This window comes from Taeniopygia guttata, chromosome 9, assembly GCF_048771995.1.
Source record: "Taeniopygia guttata chromosome 9, bTaeGut7.mat, whole genome shotgun sequence".
Taxonomy (NCBI): Eukaryota; Metazoa; Chordata; class Aves; order Passeriformes; family Estrildidae; genus Taeniopygia; species Taeniopygia guttata.
The window spans coordinates 2,449,490-2,467,855 of record NC_133034.1 but is presented as its reverse complement, the minus strand read 5'-3'; the positions used below and the strand labels follow the sequence as shown (position 1 = coordinate 2,467,855).

At 50.4% G+C, this 18,366-nt stretch overlaps 1 protein-coding gene across 1 annotated transcript in view; it reads right to left on the bottom strand.

Annotated features, from left to right (window-relative positions):
• Nucleotides 1–15,338, bottom strand: part of GPC1 (glypican 1) — a 203,394-nt gene extending 188,056 nt beyond the window's left edge. The window contains exon 1 of the mRNA XM_030280744.4: nucleotides 14,810–15,338. Within this exon, the coding sequence (XP_030136604.4) occupies nucleotides 14,810–14,966 (157 nt within the window). The 5' untranslated portion in view covers nucleotides 14,967–15,338. The remainder of the gene's footprint in view (nucleotides 1–14,809) is intronic.
• Between the last annotated feature and the right edge of the window lie 3,028 nt (nucleotides 15,339–18,366).

The following is an 18,366-nucleotide window of genomic DNA, read 5'->3' as shown; positions in this document are numbered from 1 at the left end:
CCACCCTGGCCATGCTGAATCCAAGTCATCCAAACAAAACCAGGCCCCATCCATCCCAGCCCCCTCAATCATCCGAGAAGCAGCAAATCTGCTGAGTTAAGTGCAAGGTAAGCAGTATTTTTATTTGGTTAATTAGAATTGCTCATCGAATGAAAACAAAGGAGTGATTTACTGCGGAACTGGTGCAGGTAGTTGTTGCATAAGTACATTCCTGCATATTTGGCTACATTAGGAATATTTTTTAATTAACAGTTTCTCCTTGGCTAAAGCAAGCCATAGAAAATAAAGAAAGAGAAGTTTCACACAAAGACACCGCCGAGTCCCTCAACTGCCAGCTACTTTTTTTTTTCTGCAGGGAGGATTTTAAATTAAAAGCACATTGCCTTCATTAGCGTTACCAGAAGCCATGTAGCTGCCAAAGCTGACAGAAACACAACTGTGATTTGCAGATTTGGCAAGTGCCATTTTCTCTTTCTGCAAATGTGAGTAATGTTATTTGTATTAAAGGGCTTTTGTGGGGGACACTGCAGAAAACAACTCCTTCCCCAGGAGAGGAAAAATATCTCCAGAGTAGCAATTTAGTCATCTGGGACTCTCAAGTTTTGTCTCCCTGTTAACTGTGCAAGAATTGCATTAAATGTGTGTGGGAAATGGTCAGACAGTGTGAATGTCAGAAACCGTCTTCTCCTGATGACTGAACAGAATACAGCAGCAAGCCCAAAATAAACATTTCAACAGTGATCTTTGACATATAGCCATACTCAAGCTTTCCATGACATGTTGCCAAACCCTCAGAAGCCATTCAGCATGGATCTCACCAAAATCCCTATTTTCCTTATTTCATTTTAGCTGATGATAGGAAAGTTACATTTCTACCAGGGCAGCTCTGTTTGCAGGCTTCATGCTCTGCTCCAGAGACCCAGCCTTGGCGATGAGGGGAAAGCCTTGGTAGTATTTTTATTCTGATTGCTGTGTGACTAGCTGGGAATGGCTGCAGAGCAGAGGGGGACGTCTGAAGGGACTCAACATGCTCTGCTCCCCTCCCTGGTCTCCCCCAAATCCTGCTGCCCAGCCCCAGGAGGAACACGTAAGATCCATAACTGAGGTGTTAAAACACACACGGGTGTATTTCAGTTTGTGCTAGATGGGTTGCTGATGAGACAGCAAAGCCACAGGGGTGGCCCTGGCCCCTGTGTGCTCCCTGGGGCTGGGGACATGGGGACAGAGCCCTCAGCAGCAGCAGTGCCCTCCCGTGTGCTGCTGGCACAGCCTGCAGCCATGGCCAACGCTGCAACACGGTCACAGTCACAGGATGAAGAAACAAGAGAAACGGGTAATGCCCTAAAAGAACCCAGATGCTCAGTGGCATGGCACTAGAGACCACAGCACCCCCGAGAGAATGAAGGATTTATTCCCCCAGCTGCAGCCAAAGTGGGAAGGTCTGAACACAGTGCTAAACTCTGCAGGAAGTAGTCCAACACAGTATTACCACAGTCACAAATGTAAAGTCTGTCTGCAGTAATTAGGATTGTACTACATATGATTTATTAGACAGTGTCTTATAATCAAGACTAAAATAGCTGCCTACATTGTAGTTACCAGTTTCTTAACTGTCTGAAAATAAAGCGACAAACGTAATGCAGTGCCAGACACAGAACCAAGCGGAATAATGCCAACCTACATGGAGCCCTGCAAATGCAACCACAGTGTGCCTGCTGGTAACCTTCAATCCAGCCTGGAGTTAAACACTCAGTGACTCTGCAATTTTGGTTTGTATCTTCAAAAGAACCAGAGAAGCCAGTTCTGTCTCTGTAGTTCAACTCTGTTTCACCACACAGTGAACGGAGTTCATTATCCATTGAACTAAACACAAAGTAATGAGTTAACAATAATTAAACTGAAAGAAACACAGATTAAAGGAATTTATTATTCCCTGATCTGCCAAGCAAATTGTTTAGATACCTGCAATCAATGAGTAATGATGAAACAGAATAAAACTCCAACAACCAACAACAGGCTTGTAAAAATCTGTTCAGGAAGGCCCATGTATCTTCGTTAGGCTGAACAGAACAGCATTTTAATCAACAAAACCCTCCTGTCTTTATGCATCATGAGATCAGAGGCAGAATGTGGCCCAAAATGATGCCGTTACTGTTTATTATTCATGTATCACAGGACTGATGAAGATTTATGGTCCCATTGTGCTAAGTACTGTACAGCGAAATTCAGAGACATAGTGAGAATCTGTACTCCAAGACTTTGTAATTCAAAGACAAATTACAAAAACAAGGTATTGTAATTTAAAGACAGTAATGAACAGATGGGGATTGGAGACACAGATAGATTAAGCAACTTGCCCAAGGTCATGCCAGACACATGTGCCAGAGCAGAAAATTTAACTATCTCTGGAGTACCAGCACAGGAGAATGCTGTTGCTCCTCTTTGATTTCACTAGATGTCATATTTCATAAGCTAATAAATAAATTCAAAATTTGCTAATGTTACATGGCAGTACTGGAAGGATTTTCTTTCATCCCTCCCTCCTCAGAAGACCATCATTAACAAAAGCCCTCTGCCTACACCTGATCTGGCACAATTACAGCATTTACACAGAATTGCAGAATAATTGAAGCCTACAGGTCTTCTGCAGCCATCGAGTCCAAGCCCTCCTTCAAAACAGGACAAACTAGAGCAGATGCTCCAGGGCCTGGCCCACACGAACTCTGAGTATCTTCAAGGATGGAGATGGAAATCACAACACTTCTCTGGACTCCTGTACCTGTGTTCAAACTCAAGCCTATGGTTTTAAACTCAGGTTTAAAAAGTCTTTCCATGTATGAAATGAGAATTTCAAATATGGAAAGACTTTTTTTGCTTCTTTTCTGCCAGGGTCGGGATTGAACATTTGAGATGGAATTTCTTGTTGGGACTAAGAAGTTTATTTCAGCTGTGTCCACCACCTCCTATCCTGCTGCCATGCACCAAGTCCAGCTTGTCTCCTCTGTTCCCACACACTGAGTAGTCGCAGGCAGTAAGGGGATCTTCTGGACTTCACTTGCTGAACCTGCCCAGCACTCAGAGCTGCTCCAGCGGCTCGGTGGTGGTGCCAGAGCAGCTCCACTGCAGCCATATCTGGACAGGTACCCTGAAATGAGCATCATGCTCAGATGCAGCCCCAAAGCCACCAAACACAAGACTATAAGGCACTTCACACCATTTTTCAAATAAAGGATGCAAATACCTAATTCTCTTTTATCAGTTATTGTATTTTTATTCATTCTACACTACACAAATCCTGCAGCCTCCAGTTTACAGAACAACACAGGAACATTATTTTTGTACATCACTTGTGGATGTCTGCTGTTCCAAGGGTCTCAGCATATGCAGGCACACCAGGCTCCCAGAGCAACCACTGCTCCCATAAAGAGCCCTGCAAAGAGACATTTCACAAGTCTTTTTCTGTAGCTGGCAAAAAGGATAGCCAGGTCAGCCAGAGTGATGTAAAGTGCTCAAAATATATCAGTGACAGCAGGATAACACAAGACACCATGCTGCTGGACACACACATACATCAGCAGATACATTCAGGAATTCCAGTCCTAAAACCTGTCAAACAGTGTTTTGCTAACAGTGAAAAATATTTAATTTACGACCGTGACAGGAGATGTCTTCAGTACAACACAAACAGTAGCAGCAGTGTTGCTAATGAAACCAAAACTCAAGCTCCCAGACAGCTGATCCAGGATAGTGGGAGAAGTGATACTGCATTTCAACACAGTGCCTTTCCCCCCGGTTTACAAGTAAAATGTGCCCCCTGTCAAAAGGTGTTTGCTCTGTTTATTTTGAGAATAAAGTCACAGCTTAAGCTTTGCTTATTTATATTTGCTGGCACCTGTGAAGATTTACCGATAAAACTTTCCTTTTCATTAGTTCTGCAGAAGTGCTAGCGACATTTGGATTAGTTTTTCCCTGAATGCACTGCCCTAAGGAGCAGCACGGTCAGTCCCCTTGGCTATCCTGATACAAAAGGCTTGGCACAGAGACATTTGGGGTTTCAGGGATCCCACAGCTGAGCAGTGCAGGACACGTGGATATGGCAAAACAAGCTGTCCCCCATGCTGCTGTCCAGGTGGGACAAAGCAGCTGGGTGGCAGAGGCAAGCTCTGGATGCCAGTGGCACTTTTATACCAACTGTGAAAGCAGGGCAATGGAGTCCCAGCTTTGGGATGAGCCATTCCTCCATCTAGGGATACATTTAAAACCACACCAAGCAAAGGTATGTGCCACATGGAAACCCATGGATCACATCGTGCCCCAAAGAGGACTTTGCCTGCATGGGAGGTGTGTCTGTGGGCATTGGGCACATGTCCAGGTAACACTCGCCCCTCACGAGCTCAGCGTGCAGCCACCACGCACCTGCAGGAGTTTGTGTTCGGGGCACAGAACAGACCTGCCACAAGGCACAGAATTGTTCAGGTTGGAAAGGATCTCTAAGATCATCGAGCCCAGCCATTAACCCAGCACTGCCAAGCCCACCACTTGCAAAAAGCAAATTGGAACACTCCTCTGGCCTCCCCAGGCTCTTCCCAAGGTCTCCTCCACACCGATCCCCCAAGACACCAGCAGCTGGGGCACTGCCACACCCCAGTGCCATCGGACATGGGGCACAGGCCTAGGGATTCCCACCCATGGGTTCCCACCATTGTGCAGCCCTTCCTCAAATTCACAGCAGATGAGTCCCTTAGCTACGCTTTGGCCTTGAGAGCCTCTCTAAAAAAAATACCAGCCTCCTGCTCCTCCCTCATGGAAACCTCTCCGAGACCTCCCGCAAATGCAACGGGGGAGAGACAGAGAGGGGTTCTTTTGCAGGGGTTGTTTGGTATTCTGTCACAAAGCCAAACAGATGTTTGTAAAAATCTAAACTGGTTCTACAACTGTTTTAAAGTCATGCAGCTGTGCACAGCAAGCAACTGCATCGGGGGAGAAGACCACTGCTCTCACATTTAGGGACTAGAGTTTAATAAACCAAACTTCCCATGGGTTACTCAAACTCCCTCATTCCAATTTAGCGTTTATGGCAGAGGAAACTGCTGAAACAAGAAAAGTGAAGTGGCTTTTCCAGCTCCATGGTGAAAATTTGCATCCAGATGGGGACTAGGAGCAGACCTCCCTGGTGCCAGACGCAGCGGCGATGGCAGCACCCGATTTGCACCACGCAGCTTATCCAGGGAGGAGCAGAGCTCTGGGACAGAGCCCTACACAAACGTCTGCTGCGCCTGGCACTCGCTCCAGGATCAATTACACAATGCAAACCTCCATGCAACAACATCCACCGACAGCAGAAGAGACTGGAGTAGCCTTTTTATGTCAGTACTTTTAAAAATGTTAAATTGATGCTAATTTTGACAGTGCTTTTATTACGATTTATTTATGCATGAAAATTAAAACTATAATTTTCTAAAACACTCGTATTTTAGAAATATGCCCATCCAACTGAATTATACAGGATAGTTTTACAATCCTATAAAATACTATTTTTTTTGCAAGCCAAAACTATTTGTCATAGAGTATTTGCATTTTAGTAATATAAAAGATTGACTGTCTACATAAGTACTACCATGTTTCTCCCCAAAACCACAGCAAAACTAGTGTTGTTGTTTTCCTCTCTTTTTTATACTTCAGAAGAATGCATGGCAATTGAAAAACTGGTTTTACTCATATTGCTAGCACAGGAGCCTGTAACAGCTGGGTAATTCTGTATCTCTGATTCACGCTGCACTATACAGAAAGGCACATAAAATCAAATTAGTTTTATAATTTCTATACAGGCAACACAGTTGTGATGAATGTATTTTTTAAAACTCAGAAGCAACAGCATTGGGAAAAACGGTCACAGCGCTCTGCTTATTTGAACTTTAAGAAAGAAAGTTTTCCATATCTGAAGAATTCCAAGTAAAACAGGAACACATTAGCGGGCAGAAGTGACTGACCAAGCTCACAGCCCTGTCACGTTCAGACAAGAATTTTAAGTGTCTGCAGTCTAAAGCTTCATTATTTTTTGTAGAACAATCTGGCAACGTAGGTAACCTGATTCCCTGGGAATCAAATGTTACTTAAAGACAGGTTTCACCTGTCAGGGATAAAACACATTCTGAGTAACAGAGTGCCAGGGTATACAGACATCACAGGAGAGAGCAGTCTGTCCTTCACAGCTAACAGAGAATGGAGGAAATTTTCTGCTTTCATGAGTTTTGAATTTTATCTATTTTTTGTAACTCTGAGGGGAAATTTTCTAACACAATGGCAGCTACAGCAGTGTTGTACAAACAAACTACAAAACAGGGTGGAATAACCTTCAGGCAACTGCTGTGAGGGTTCCTGCAAGCTTTAGGATCTGCCCTCCCCATGAGGCAGAGTTACCCTTAACGCCACGAGCAAGACACAGACAGCAAAACAAAAGTGTCACTTTTCCCCAGGTAAATTTAAAGGTGAAGGGATTGTTATGAACCTGCTCCAGACCACCACCCATGCAGGTGGCGTGTCTGCCCCACCAGCTGCCCACTCAATGTCTCCTTCCTTCTCACAGCTGTGCCTGGGAGTCAATATTTGGAGGAAAACTGAAAAAGAAGGCCCAACTCTTGCTTAACACTCTTGCTTAACTTACAGAGGTAGAAAGGAGTGACTTAGGATTTTCAGAAAGACTCAATCTATGCAGCAGTTCAGGAGGGGCAGATGAAAGCTGAGGAGTGTCAGAATCTGTGCTATTGATGATTCCAAGACTGTAGAAAGTCTCTGTCTTTCAGCCCCGCTGCCAAAGAAGAAGCCATAATTGGTCTGTGCTGGTTTCAAGGTTGTTTATTCTGTTTATCTCTAACATGTTCTGCTGCCCTGCCGCAGCTCTGTCCTGCAGGGCAGCGTGTGGGGCTCTGCCCTCAGTGGGATGGTACAAACATTAAATACCACAAACTACCTGTGCTGGATTTACAATAACGTGCCAATATCTGTCACCTACGTTGGACAGTGTGTCCCCAGCCTGAACCAACAGAAAAATGCCAACACCACAGTGAAACATGGAGGGCATGAAGAAGGAGAAAAAGGACAAGGCACACCCAATTCCTCCATCTTGTCCCCTTTGGACCCCTAATCTAGAAACCTAAAATGTTACTTTTGCACCCGTGCCACACTTAATTATTACTCATATCAAACACTCAGAGCTTGTAATTCATCCTGTAAGATTGAAAACTCTTTTCCATGGACAGAGATCACAGCCAGTGTCTCTGGGGGCTCTGTCCAGGGGGGTTCCTGACCCCCTGCCAGGGTCCCAGACCTGCCAGGGCAGCCAGGGGGAAGCCCTGGATTCCCACAAGGAGAACACTTGACTTTCCTGCCACCCAACCAGAAGCAGCACGTCCAGCTCCTTTCTGAGCTAACACTCGACTGCGCAGCAGCTCCTGCAGAGGAAAAGCCAAGAAGGTGACTCTGGGTTTGCTCTGTGCCCTCTGCAGGGCAGGACATGGCAGGGCAGGACATGGCAGGGACAGGAGAGGCCCCTCTGCTGTGCCCAGGGCAGGCAGAGCCCAGCCCTGCTGCTGTGGAGCTGGGCGTGCTTCCATCAGGGACACCCCACCACGGCGAGACAGGACAGGACACCCCACTGCTGGCAACTCTCTGCTGGGGCTTTTCTTAGGGCTTCCCTGAGCAGGAGCAACAGGAGCACTCACCACCTCGGGAGCTGCTTGGGGGAAAGCAGCACTCCTGTCTGGAGGCAACACCTGCCCTGTCACAGAAGCTGGGCAGAGCCAGCAGAGCCAGCTGTGTGCCAGAGCAGCCTGCTGTTTTGACAGTATTCCCTCCCTGGGGCTACCTGCCTGCTGCCTGTACACAGCAGCATCCCATAGGGCAAAGAAAGAAACCCAATATACAGAAACATGTAGCAGTCAGCAGGGACCTGGGCAGCAAACAGAAATTAAAGCTGCTTTCCCCAAGGAAGCCTATGGATTTCCACAGAATTGAGATGTCTATTTCCCTGGTCTTCCCCTGAAATTCTCAGTTGAATGCTGGAAGCAAATACAAAATTTTTCCTTGTGCCAGTGTTACCTGTCAGTCACTTCCCCAACCAGATCCTCACATCCAGAGCCCCACAAGACAGGGGAGGAACACCTGAGCTGCTGTCACGAGAGCAGAACTGCAGCACTGGGCCAACCACACCGTGCTGAGACCACTGCAGACAGCAGGGCCAGGATATTGCTCAGACCAACAGCTCTCTGAGGCTGGAGCTATCCTTTCATCCTGCCTTCCCCTGCCATACTGTGCCTAATGCAATTTGATGCTGCAATAAAAATAGATGATCCTCAGCCCCCCTGCCCAGCCCAGCGGGCACTGGTGGGTTGGGCACAGAGCCTGTGCTCAGCTGCTGCTCATGGGCAGGTGCTCCAGGGCCTCTGCTTCTCTGTTTTCAGTCCTCGTTGTTGTGACCTGCAAGGGAAAACCTCTGGCTTTAAATACACATTTTTGATAACGAAGTTACCGACTCCCACCCTGCCTTTGGCTAAGTCAAAGCACAGTTAATAATTGAAAACGCCCAGAGGAATACATCTATCTGGTCCCCTCCATGTGAGACGATGGCACTGAAAGCAATAGAACATCAAACCAACTGTTTTACAGTCGCTGCCAAAAACCACACGTCTCCTATCAAGCCCATCCGGAGAACCCAGACACCGACTGACATGTGTTCTTAAATAAAACGGGGCACTTGCAGGGCAGGACAGGGAAAGGAGAGATGAGGTGAGCTCTGCAGCTTCCCACAGTGGTGCTAGTGGGTGTCTCCAGCCATACATCCATGCAAATTCCCTGGGAAAAGAAATCGCACGCTTTTGCTTCACCAACAAAAGAAGCTGTTGAAATACGGGGTTTTGTTTCAGACACAGCTGATAAGGATAATTAGGTGGTGGAGAGCTTAGTCATCCATCTCAGGGCGACAGAGGAGCAGATTCCCTCAGAAATACCGGCAGCAGCGTCCGGAGGGCGGCGGGCGGCTCCGGGCCGGGAGTGCCGCTAGAGGGCAGCGCCTTATCCACGGTCCCAGCCCGGATCCCGGCCCGGAATCCCGGCCCAGGAACCCAGCCCGGGAACCCAGCCCGGGAACCCAGCCCGGATCCCAGCCCGGGAACCCAGCCTGGATCCCAGCCTGGATCCCAGCTCGGATCCCAGCCCGGGAACCCAGCCCGGATCCCAGCCCGGGAACCCAGCCGTGATCCCAGCCCGGATCCCACAGAGGATCCCAGCCCGGATCCCACAGAGGATCCCAGCCCGGATCCCAGCCCGGATCCCAGCCCGGATCCTGCAGCGGAACCCAGCCGTGATCCCAGCTCGGATCCCAGCCCGGGAACCCAGCCCGGGAACCCAGCCCGGATCCCAGCCGGGATCCCAGCCCGGATCCTGCAGCAGAACCCAGCCCGGATCCCAGCCCGGATTCCGCAGCGGAACCCAGCCCGGATCCCAGCTCGGATCCCAGCCTAGGAACCCAGCCGTGATCCCAGCTCGGATCCCAGCTCAGATCCCAGCTCGGATCCCAGCCCAGGAACACAGCCTGGATCCCAGCTCAGATCCCAGCCCGGATCCCAGCCCGGATCCCGCAGCAGAACCCAGCCCGGGAACCCAGCCCGGATCCCAGCCCGGGAACCCAGCCAGGATCCCAGCCCGGATCCCGCAGCGGAACCCAGCCGTGATCCCAGCTCAGATCCCAGCTCAGATCCCAGCTCGGATCCCAGCCCAGGAACACAGCCTGGATCCCAGCTCAGATCCCAGCCCGGATCCCAGCCCGGATCCCGCAGCAGAACCCAGCCCGGGAACCCAGCCCGGATCCCAGCCCGGGAACCCAGCCCGGGAACCCAGCCCGGATCCCAGCCCAGATCCCGCAGCGGAACCCAGCCGGGATCCCAGCCCGGAAACCCAGCCCGGGATCCCAGCCCGGGAACCCAGCCCGGATCCCAGCCCGGGAACCCAGCCCAGATCCCGCAGTGGAACCCAGCCCGGATCCCAGCTCGGATCCCAGCCCGGATCCCAGCCCGGGAACCCAGCCCAGATCCCGCAGTGGAACCCAGCCCGGATCCCAGCCTGGATCCCAGCCCAGATCCCAGCCCGGATCCCAGCCCGCTCCTGCGCACATCGCCCGGCTGCACCCCGGGCATCCCACCGAAACAGCCGCAGCTGGAGGAGAAGGCACAGCTCCCCGGTTTCCTCGTCAGGAACAGCATTTTAAAGCTGCAGGCTGCAAAGGCCGTTCCCATCCGCCCCCAAGGAGTTCGGCTCATTAACGGGATGCTGTTGCATCTGGGATTCCTCCGTGGAGTTGATCTTGAGAAATCCCCCTGCCCTGAGGAAATATAGCCCAAATGGAATGACCACCCCAGAAAGCACTGGAATGCCCCTTTAGTCACGGGTACAGATCTTTCTTTGGGAAAGGAGGAGCCCCAGATTTTATGTGTCACACCACAGATGTAGGCTTGTCCCACTTTGGAAGTGCCAGCAGCTGAAACACCCTCCAAGATGGGGTTCCAGTCCCCCTTCCAAGAGCTTGATCAAGTCCCAGCTGGTTGCCAGACCTGTTCTCTACTCAGATAACACTTCTCTAAAGGGCTCAAACACATACACTTGACAATGTTTTCATCATAAAACCTAATTATATAGCCTAAAAGGACTAAAAGGTTAAAACAATTGCTCTGACTTCTTTCAGCTGCAGAGCTAGGGAAGGATCTGTGTGAGACGTGTCACTGGATGGGCAGCCTGGCAAAGTCCAGCTGGCTTTTTTCTGTACCCTCCTCTTCTCTGGCTGCCCTGCACCCACTGCCCGTGTCAACAAGATCAGCCTAACACAAGCCACGTCTAGTGGCTAGACGATTAGTCTCAGGAATAAACAAACCAAAGCAGAAGTTCAAACCAAACAGAGAACAAGGGCCAAGCACATTCACATCAAATCACAAGCCTTAGGTCTTCTCCAGTCCGTGAGGGAACTACCTGTGCTCAAGATACTGGGGAGCAGTCACCCACCCAACATCAGTAACCCCAAGACACTGCCACAAGTCAGAGAAAGCGGGATATCCCCCTCACAGGGCAATAGTTTGTGGTGGTGAGGGCTCACTCTATCACAAGCCACACTGTGAGCCTGAGGTAACCAGTCCCTAACACGGGCACTAAAAAACACCCCTAGAGCAGGGAATGCCTCCCCTTCAGCACCAGAGCAGGGACCCGCACTGGGATCCCGCAGGAATGTGAGACAGTAGGAACAGCTGCCACCTCCAGAAAACGAAAACACTGGAAGCTCTCAAACTGGTTTCCCTTATTTTATAGCAATCAGAAAAAGGGGGTGTGCGTCATCCAAAAGGAGAGTGGGAACGCTCTCCCAACACGCAGGAAAGCTGCGATCGAGTTAGTAGTACATCTCATGGGAGCAAGTGGTGTAACTTTCCCAAACTCAAGGAGTAGGGGGCTTTTCCCCCAGCATTAGAAACTTTCTGTAAGGGAGATCTTCACCCAAGACTCTGGGCACACAGCTGTCTGTCAGGATTGCTAAAATGAGCAGACACTGCTTTCATGTTTGGGAATTTTGCCACTGACTTCAAAGTACTGAGATATAACACCTTGTGTACTCCCTAAACACACTTAATAACAGCACCTGACACATTTAAAGTGCTTAGACATGTTAAAGGCATTGTACAACATTAGCAAAAAACCAGGAAACCCTGTCTAGGTGGTTAATGAGAAATCTGGTAAGCCAAGAGTCTATCTCTGCATCAGATGCTTATCTATTAGCCAGCTAATAACTGTGGGACTCTTCTCCAGCTGATCCATGCAGCCACAAGCAGGGACTACCTTCTGGTGAGCTGTGGAGACACTAGATTATTCATAATCCTCTTAAATCATAACTAAGAATAGAGATTAGAAGGTGTAAAGCATGCAGTAAGTGTTCTAAACCCAACACAAACACAGCCAATCTCAGTCTGAGTCAGAGCCTGTGTGCTGGGAGCTAGCTCAACTCCTTCTGCAGGGCAGCTCTGGGGGTGCAGTGTGGGGTTTGGCTCCTGGGGCTGGGCTGCTGTGACACCAACACACACCAAGCAGTGCCTGGAGCCAGGCCCAGGCAGACAGGAGCAACGTCAGCACCACTTTGGGGACAAGGCCATCGGGCTAAGAAATGAATGTTCCCCTTTGCTTCAGGGCAAGCAGTGGAGGGAAAGAACACCAAGGTATCCTTGGAGAAGGACAGTGGAAAGGGATTTTGTCTCTAGACAGCTCAGAAATAAAATAAAATAAAAACATGGTTCATGGGGTAGCTCCTAAAACATGAAGAAGGCCACCGTCAGGAAACTTCAGCACAGGTCCAACTGGAGACAACATTGAACCCAGTTCATCAACATCTCTTAACTTATCCAAAAGTTTCCCAACCACAGAATCACCAAAGTTGGAAACCCTCACTATCATTTCATTCAGTCATCAACCCAGCACCACCACAACAACCCCTTATCCACACCTCTGAGTGACTCCACCAGCTCAGCCTAATGCACAGTTACTCTTTCCCTGAACATTTCTTTCTAATATCTGATCTGACTTGCCCTGGCAACCTAAGACCCTTTCCTCTCCCTTCACTTGAGACATAGCAGAAGACACCTGCCCCTCCTCAGCTGTGTGCCCAGGGATGCGTTCACAGATGTCAGTGGTGTCACCTGAGAAGGCTCCATGCAGGTGACAGCAAGCTGACCCACTGCCACTGAAACCAGCCTGAAACAACGAGCAAATGTGGAATTACAAACTGCATGATCCCGTACTTGGTACACATGGGGATATGCAAGGAGGCTCTTGAAATGCCTCTCCGTGGAGACAAGCAAAACTGGCACCAAGCTTTGCACTGACCTGCACAACTACTAAAAAGCAAAGAGGATACACAACACTGTGCTTTGTCAGGAGGTTTCTAAGGTTATATCTATGCTCACTGATGTTTTAACTGCACTGGGCAAGTAACACACTGACACAGAAATGCATTCCTGAATGTGCATTGGTCAGGAGGTAATTACCAATGAAAATCATCTAGTCTGGCAGCTGTCTTAAACACCGGGCTAATGGTAGCAGCAGCGGCTCTATGTGTGGTACCTTCTTCCTCCAACCACTTCTTCATATTACTTTCCATGCAGTATTCCTCAAGTTTTCATGGCATTTATCTACAGAGTTTCCCTGTCTACAGTAACAGCCAGAGACGCCGGTTTGATACTCCAATTTTAACCACTGTGGCTTGAGATAGCCAGTGTGTATGCTCGCACCAACACTCAGCAGGAAACAGAACTCCTGCATCCTGGAAATCTGTGTCCTGACACTCCTGAACCTCAACAATTTGCAGGTAAAAAATGTTTTAGTGGCTGCTGACCTGCGATATGTGATCCTGTTAACCGCAGCTGCTGCCAGCCTCGGTGCTGCCCTGTAGTACTATCCCTGTGTGCTGCTGCAGCCACCTCCAGCATGTTTGTAAACATTCAGCCTTCCAAGAACTTCCCACTTGAAACACGACAGCTAATGTATTCACATCTGCAATAATGAGATGCAAACTCATAAAAAGCCGCTTTCTTGCTCAACTGAAGTGCTATTCCATTAATAGTGATGTTCAAATGGTTCTGAAACTCCCCACTGTTTAACTTTGAGGGCTGCTCGTTTTACTTTGGAAATTTACTCTCAGTTGTAACTTGACAAAGAAGGTATTAATTTATTCGCATTTATGAGGCATGTATATGGTTCAGCCTTCTCCGTTCATTGGTCAGACAACAAATTGGTTTCTCTGAAAAATTACCTGATGAAATATTCAACATAAGGCATTGTGTAGCTTAGATGTGCAGTACAAACTGCAGTTTTACTGGGGTGTCCCTGTGGGTTGGCTCTGGCACGTACGCCTGCATGTTTTATGCTTTGTCTGAAGGAGGAAGCTCCCACAAGTGAGGAGAAGGCTCTCGGATATGGGTCACAAGTTGATGTATCAAAACTTTAACGAGAATTTTAAAAAACCCTACACTGCATCAGCATATTTCCCCCAAGTCTTCAAAGAAAAAAAACCAAACCCAAACCCACACAAACCAGACCTTGAATATTCCTTGCTATTTCAGTTGTTTCTACAAAGAGGAGGAAATCAACCAAGATTTATCCAAAGCCAGAATGAAAGCAAGAGGACACACTCTAACGTAGGCTACACAGGTTTCCCCTGCACTTCACGTTTGACGCGGTCATTTTACTCCTGCTTCATTTTTAGTAAGTAGCCAGTATCATTTAGACGTTTGCTTCCCATCCAGAAGAAGATTTAAATAAATCAATTCCTCTCTCACAACCTTGCGGCGTTTTCCACCTCTGACACCGACACCCATTACGCTCCGATTATTCCGATTTCTGAATCAAAACCCTGAAACCCGTTTCAGTTGCACTCAGCACAGAAGCAACGAGACAATGAGAAAAAAGAACCACCGCCGAACACTTGGTGCGACCACCCCCCCTCGCAGCTCCGTTCGCATCGCCACCGCCGGGAGAGCCCCTCTGCGGGCAGGGCAGGGCAGGGCAGGGCAGGGCTGCCGGCGGCGCTGCGAGGGGCAGGGGAGCCCGGCTCCGGGGAAACCTCCCCGCTCGCTCCGACTTCTCGCCGCCCACGAGCCGGGACAAACTCCAGCGTGGGGCGGCGAGCGCTCCCAGCCCGCGGCTCCCGAGCCGTGCCCGGGCATCTCCCGGCTGGCAGCGGCCCCGGGGCTGCCCCGGCCCGGCACCGCGGCCCCGCGGCACTCACCGGAGATCTCGGCCTGGGGCACGCCGCTGAGGCTGAAGCCCTTGGCCCCATACAGCTGCCGGACCTCGGCGCAGCTCCTCGCCTTGCTGCCGCTGTCACCGCGAGCCGGGGCGGAGGCGACACACAGCAGCCAAAATCCCCACGGGAAGACACGCATCCTTCTCCGCTGGCCCCGCCACCTGCCGAGCGAAGGGCAAAGCCAAGGTCCCGGGGTGCGGAGGCGGCCCGGGGTGCGGCCCCTCCGCGGCAGCCCCGGCGGGACGGGCGGGCGAGGCGGCGGGCGGGCGAGCCCCGGCTGCCCGCGGCGTGCGGGGAAGGCGCCGGCGAGTTCAGCCCCGGACGCCGCCGCGGCTCGGCCGAGGGGGGCAGAGATCCAAGTTCGGCCGCGCCGCTTCAAAGCCCCGGAGCGAGAGCGCGCTGAGGGCTTTTGTTCTTAGCGCGGCCGCATCCCCGGGCAGTCCCGCCGCGATGCTGCCGGCTGCGGCGCCGCCGGGCCGGGCGGAGCGCGGCGGGGCGGGGCGCGGGGCGGGCTGCGGGGCTGCTCCCGCGGCGGGGCCGGGCCGGGCCGGGCTGGGCTGGGCTGGGCTGGGCTGTGCCGGCTCCGCTCCACCTGCGCGCCGAGCGGCGGCGGGGCGGCTCCGGGCGGGCAGGGCTTCCCCCGCCGGACGTGGCATCACGCGGCCCGCGCCAATCCCGCGCCAATCCCGCGCGGGGCGCAGCCCCCGCCCCGCCCCGCGCCCCCGCCGCGGGCTCTGCGCGGTGCCCGGAGCCGCCGGAGCGCCCCGAGCATCCCCGGCATCCCCGGCATCCCCGGGCATCCCCCGGCATCCCCGGGCGGGCAGGGCGCGCACGGCGCTCCGGGGGCCGCCGCCGTCCTTGGGCAAGGACGCGGGGACAGCGCGCAGCGAGCCCTTCTTTGTCTGCGGCGTGGCCCCGCTGCTTTGCCCGGAGTTCCCCCAGCGGGGCGGGAAAACGGCCGCGGAGAAGACTTAAATCATTCCACACTTAGAGCGGCGAGGAGAAAGGAGATCAGCTGAGAGCCGGAGAGTCCCAGCAAGGTCCTGGGGAGGCTGAAAGTGCCCCTTTAAGAGCAGATGTGGGAAGAGAGGCAATTCTCTACGACAAATTCTCAGCTTTGGAGTTTACTTCATCCGACAGCCTGCCAGCTCCTGAAGCTGGTGCTCTGCAGCTCTGCCAGCCGCGTTTTGAGCTGCTTCCCACAGAACTGAGACGTGTGCGATCACCTGTGTGTGTGTCAAGGCAATGCCCGTGTGCTTCTCCAAATGAGCTTGCAGGCTTTTGGCCAGCGTCTAACTCGGTTCGCGACACACAGAAGACCGAACGGTCGCTCCTGAGCCTTTGGAGAGCAGTTGTTCTCTGTGAAAAAGGGGGAGGGAGTCTGCCCGTGCCTCAGCTGGAGCACTTGTGTGGGCTTAAACCTTACAAGATTGCAGAAATTGCACACATAAACTCCATCACTGTGCCCCCCCAAAACATAGCAACATTTAAGAGAGATCGTAGCTTTTGGACTAGGCAGGCACCCAGATGTGAGAAACTTCATGGGAAACTGGTGGTGTTCATCCCATTGCTTCAGAACTGCTTGTCCTGAGGAATGGGAGAAGTGACTGCAAAATAGGAGCCATGGGGAGTAGCAGGATGGCAGTAGGGGAAAGTTGTTGCTTTCCTATAAAATTGCCTAATGATTTCCTCTTAAATCGTCCTAATTACATTCATCTATGAAAGCAGATGGAGAGGACAGGGAAAATCCCTGCAAAGACAGGGAGAATTTTGTAATGAAGATCATGACTAAGATGACACATCATTACCACCAAAAGTTAATAGCTTTGAGTCAGATACACCCATACAGTCCAAATCTTAATTCTCTCACAGATGACATTGTGCCTTTTGGCCTCTTGTATCATCTCTTAGTTTAGAAACCTGAGGCTTACAGAGTCCCAAAATATGCCTCAGCTTGGAGCTTGCTGTGTGGGGAAAAATCTGCCATGGATAAAGCCTGACTTACCCTGTTTTTAAATGAAAACTCTTTTGTAAATGCAAAAGTACTGCACACTTAAGAGGTTACCAAGTAGGTTATGTGTCACGAGGTTATTTCAGCCCATACTCCTGGGGATTTATTTTCATTTTATAGCCATAGCCATAGCCCTTTCCTCTCCCCAGGCTTTGAACATATCACTTGAAGATCCCTGTCAGAAGTCTCATCTAACTAATCTGAGTACAACAATGGCAGAAAACAAGCAGCAGAGGAATCTGTGCCTACATTGCCACGAGTGGAGGAACACCTCCTCCTCTTGGAAAACCAGAGTGAAAATCAAATACTTGCAGACACACGGGTAACAACAGTCTCACTTGAGTCTGCTGAGGGGAATGAACTCCAGGAATGCAAACTCTAAAGACACAAAGTACTTGACAGAGAAGAAAGGCAGAGTCATAAACCTTTTATCTGGTCTGGCTGCACAGAATGACTTGGGGTGGGTGACACAGGAGACCAAAATAGTACCGAATTTCCTCTTTTCCTTCTCAAATCCTGGGATTGGATACTTGTTGCCATTGAATACGTGTGGCATATACTTTCAGCTCTGCCTGTGGTGACTTTGGGTAAGCTCTCTGTGAGCTGTGGCTGCACCCCAAGGTTGCAGCACAAAGCTCTGTGCACTCACAGATGCTGGCAGGGGAAGAGCTGGGACTGCAGCCCTTGGGTTCTGGCCTTGGAGCCATCCCCTGAGCTACAGACATTTCACAGGCCCAAATATTTCCCTTCTTGCCATACATCTCACTTCCCTGCTGGGTGGCAGTGTCTGCAGCAGGGACTGGGGTCACGTCACTGCTGATAGAATCCTGGGAGCGCAGCACGCTCGCTGCTGTTCCCGGCTGAGACACCAGGCTGCCAGCCCAACACTGCCAGCTCCCAGCTCTTCTCAGAACTACAGCTCAGCTACAAGCTCTGCTGCAAACCTCAGGCATTAAATGACCACCAGCAGGTCATTTAACTCCAAACAGGGTTAAGAGTGTTTTTTACCCAACCACCTGCCTTTGGGATGCTGACATACTATCATCATGAGAAGCTTATAAGTAGACAAATTTAAAATGAACACAAGCTGATATGAGCTCTTCAACAGAAAATACATCTGCAAGTCTGTGCAGGATCAAATCCTGGGCAAAGAAATCTTAAGTGGTGAGGCATGTCTCGTTTTGCTGTGAAGTTTGTATACACATGCAGGATTTGACCTAGGCACATTTTAAGTAAATTGAAATAAACATCCTCAAAGTGTCATGATGAAAATGTATTTTTGGCATCCATTATAAATTGGATTGTCTATATCTGAGGACCAGATCCAGCTTCTGAACATCCTCAGCTAAAAGAATGGAAGTTGGCAAAAAGTAAACAAAAGATTGTCCAAAAACAGTCAGAAAGAGCTAGAACCGGGAAAGATACAAAAAGGCAGAGTAAAACACAAAGATGAGCAGACAAAATGCAGAGGAGGCAAAAAGCACACAGCCAGCCAGCAAGACAGACAGAGGAAGACAGAAAATCCATC